The sequence below is a fragment of a genome, assembly GCF_019968955.1.
Source record: "MAG: Porospora cf. gigantea A chromosome Unknown PgA_NODE_2454_length_3522_cov_755.441, whole genome shotgun sequence".
NCBI classification, from domain to species: domain Eukaryota; phylum Apicomplexa; class Conoidasida; order Eugregarinorida; family Porosporidae; genus Porospora; species Porospora cf. gigantea A.
In genome coordinates, this window is record NW_027151530.1 from 1 (window position 1) to 3522 (window position 3522).

Sequence of the window (3522 nt, forward strand, 5' to 3'; positions counted from 1 at the left end):
TCCTGCTAATACACCGTCAGTGTCGGGCAGACGCCCTATGTAAATGGCGGAGACCATACTTCGACTGTCCAGATATGGCGCCTTTGAATCCATGCTTCCCACGCTCACAATTTCCTTTCTACCTAAATAATTGTAGAAGAACTTCGAGCTGGAGTGGAAGTTCAACTTTCCACGGAACTCACCCTCGATATCATCCTGATCGCGGCCCAACCTCCCGATAACAGTTCCGCTCTGTATCCGAGCCTCAATCGAGCTGCGGCAATCACATTCAGCGAGATATGCGCCAGCAGCGTCCGCTAAGGTTGAAGATAATGGGTTACCGTCTATCCAATGGCAGAAGCAGGACTCATCAGAGCCGCTGTACGACCCAATTATCAGCATAGAGCCGTCCTCTGCTTCGAGCAGGTGCTCAGTAATGGCACCAATCTTCCGCCGGCGGTAATGCACATGGCGGCCGTCCGTAGTAAGGGCAACATCCATCTGTGTGGAACCGCAGGCGGAAGCGCTGTTGTCTGCACTTTCCACTCTTACGTTCTTGTCAATGAACATCGGTTCCTGCAGGGTGGTTGGGATCTTATTCAGTAGTGCAAGAAGTGTCGGCAGCTCCCAGTGCTCCACAGTTTTGGAGTAGTCCTCGCTGAGAAGTTGCTTCCACCGTGGACTTGTATCCGTCATCTTGAGCACCTCCTTAAGGTTCTTTGGCATCTCATGTATGACGTCTTTGATGGTGTTCTTCTGAGACCGTTGGGCTGCATGGGCTGATAGGTGCACTAGCGACGCAGGCTGACTGCATACGAGTTCTTTGCGCAAGGGATTGCTGGTGAGATCAGACGGCGGGGAAAAGGAAGAAGGGAATGCAAAGGTAGAGGCTAGCATGCATCTGCCGGACCGTCGATTTGGGTCGATGTTGACTCGAGTCATATGTTTTGATGAAGTCTGACACACAAAGAGACAATAAACGACACCGCTCATCTATTGCAACTGGGAGTCCATGACTGAAACGATCCTATCTGCCAACGGTGCCGCAGCTTTTCAGACATGTCTCGGCACCTCGGAGCCAATGTAATCTATGCATGTCTCAGCCATACTGCCCACGAGGGTCAACATCCTCCACGAAGCTGTAGACGACGGTCTCCCCTACGAAGACCACCGTTCTGGGACACCAGGTGGGACGGCGTTGATGATGACAGTGGCAGAAGCAAGATTTACCAGAGCCGCTGTACAAGGAAATTATTAGCATAGAGCCGTCCTCTGCTTCGAGCAGGTGCTCAGTAATGGCACCAATCTTCCGCCGACGGCAGTACGCATTGCTGCCGTCCGTCGTAATGGCAATATCCGTCGTAATGGCGGCCGTCCTATTGTCCGAAGATCCGTTCCTGCAGGGTGGCTGGGATGAACATCGTTCTTGGCAGGGAAAAGAAAGACGCATGTATCAGCCTGACCGTCGATTTAGGTCGATGTGCTGTCCCATTGGGGTGCACCCACTACGAAATACGCTACGACTGGCGGTTTCCGGCACTTATCATCAGTCACAGACTAGATTGACATTGACGCGATTCACCGCTCAAGGGCTTCGTCGGCGGCTTCGAGGTGAGTAGTGCCTGGCACGGGGCGGCCGTCTGTCAGCGCTGCGCTCTCGTCGGTCGTGGGGGGTGCGTTCGCGCCGCTCAGGGGAGCCGCTGCGGCGTTTGGAGTACCGATCAGGCGATCGACGCGAGGGTCGCTCGTAGCGGTCTCCACGATCGTACCTGCCTCGAGGGCTGGGGCTGCTTCGGCGCCGCCTGTACCTGTGACACTCCTCCTCGACCATATGCTGCATGTCTTGACGCGCTCGGGCACTGTGGCTGAAAATGAAGAGCTTGTGGTTGTCGTCTGGACCGTCGGTATCGGTGTCAATGAACGCGAACGTAAATGTTCGGTCTTCAAACCTCCGTAATAGAGGAGCTACGTGCGACTGCAGCACTCTGCGGTCCTCTAGGACCACTGTCATGTCTTCTCGAGTGTCACCTGGGTCAATGCGGACTTTGCCTGTCCGCTGTTTTATTAGCCAGTCCAGGTAGTCCACGGCACGTCGGCGCTCCTCTCCCGTCCCCCAGAGGAACGCCCATTTGCCTACGTACTCCACCAGACAATTCGACGCCTTGGCGAGCTTTCGCTTGGTGGATCCGTCACGTCCAATGACGTAGCTGCAGCTGTCGTCAGGGATGAGGATATAATCAGTGTCAGGGCCGTCAGAGGTGCTGCGCTCCAAGGGGGAATCCGTATGGTGACCAGGCTTTTTCTGCTCCACAGCAGCCATGACCTTCAGCTGGCTAGCCTTCCGTCCTCTTTCGCCTCCGAAGATGTACAGTGGCGAGGAGCCCTCCTGGTCGGCCTTCCCGCAGACGAAGAACATCAGCGTGTCCCACTCCTCTTCCATGCCCCGCAGGAAGACGCCCTGGTGTCCGGTCACGAATGCCACGCAGCTGTTCGGAATCTGCATGACTGTTACATCTGCGCAGTCCTCCTCATCGAACTTGACCTTCACGGCGCCAAGCCGCTGCTGCACCACGAGCCGGATGAACAGCAGGGCCTTGGTCCGCTCCGCCTCGCAGCCAATAAGCGCGATGACCAGGTTCTGGTCCAAGTTGACTTGACACTGCGCCACTCGACGTATTTTCCGCTTCGTTTTCCCGCGTTTCCCTAGGATGAACGCGGCGTCGGCATCGTCGATTTGAATGCGAGTCAAGCCCACTCCTCGAAGCACGTCCTCGTGCTTGGAAACAAGCTCGAGGTACGTCTGGTGAGACTCGCATGTCCGGTAGCGCTCGCTCAGCTCATCGGCGCTATCAACGGACACGAACACCTCCCTGGGGTCGTCGGAACCAAACAAGGGTGCAGGTGGTGTGAGTGCTCCCATCTGCTCCAGAACGTCATCCAGCGAGTGGCGGGTTCTGGTTGGCGATCTGCGCGCTGAACGGTCTGCTTCGTCGTCGGTCATGCCAGGAGAGAAAATCGAGATTATTGGTATGTGTTGGAAGAGGAACCTGTGGAAGGTTGGGTTACTACGATGCAATGGTGGTCGTTACAGGTGTGTCGTTTGTAGAGGACAGGCAATCACTTCGCAGCAGCGTCATCGTCGTCGGCCAATGGGGACGTCATTCGCCCCAGAACCTGCGGTTCTTTGGCTACCAAGCCCAGGTCTCGGTCTGTCATAACGGCTGCTTGGTCCCGTTGGGGATCGCCCCCGGAAGGATGTTCGCCCGTAGTTATGACCCCCGTTGTAACCGCCGCGAGGGGCTCCTGCGTGGTTTGGTCGAGGGGCGCGATTGTCGCGGTCACGTCCGCTGAACGATCCAGGCAAAGGTCTCCTCATGCGTTCTGACAAAGCAGCGGCCTTCATCTTCTTTGGTGTGAATCGAGCGGGACCTCGCCCTCCACCCATCCGTCTGGGCAACCATCCTTCTACTGTCCTACTGCGTTCCACGTCGACAAGAACTCGACGCCCATCAATTCGTTTCCCATCTCCCATCTTGTAAGCCT

The 3522-nt window shown here is 56.2% G+C and overlaps 1 protein-coding gene across 3 annotated transcripts; it reads right to left on the minus strand.

Annotated features, from left to right (window-relative positions):
- Nucleotides 1-14: 14 nt before the first annotated feature.
- KVP18_004445 (uncharacterized protein) lies at nucleotides 15-2980 on the minus strand (the record flags this gene model as incomplete). Of its 3 annotated transcripts, XM_067957069.1 has the most annotated exons (2): nucleotides 109-787; nucleotides 1749-2980. In XM_067957069.1, coding segments are annotated over 2 exons (1911 nt in total), but the record flags the coding sequence as incomplete, so codon positions are not given. The 3 variants fall into 3 exon arrangements, with proteins under 3 accessions (XP_067811078.1, XP_067811076.1, XP_067811077.1); XM_067957071.1 differs by lacking the exon at nucleotides 1749-2980 and having other exon boundaries at nucleotides 15-876; XM_067957070.1 differs by lacking the exon at nucleotides 109-787 and having other exon boundaries at nucleotides 1565-2980.
- Between the last annotated feature and the right edge of the window lie 542 nt (nucleotides 2981-3522).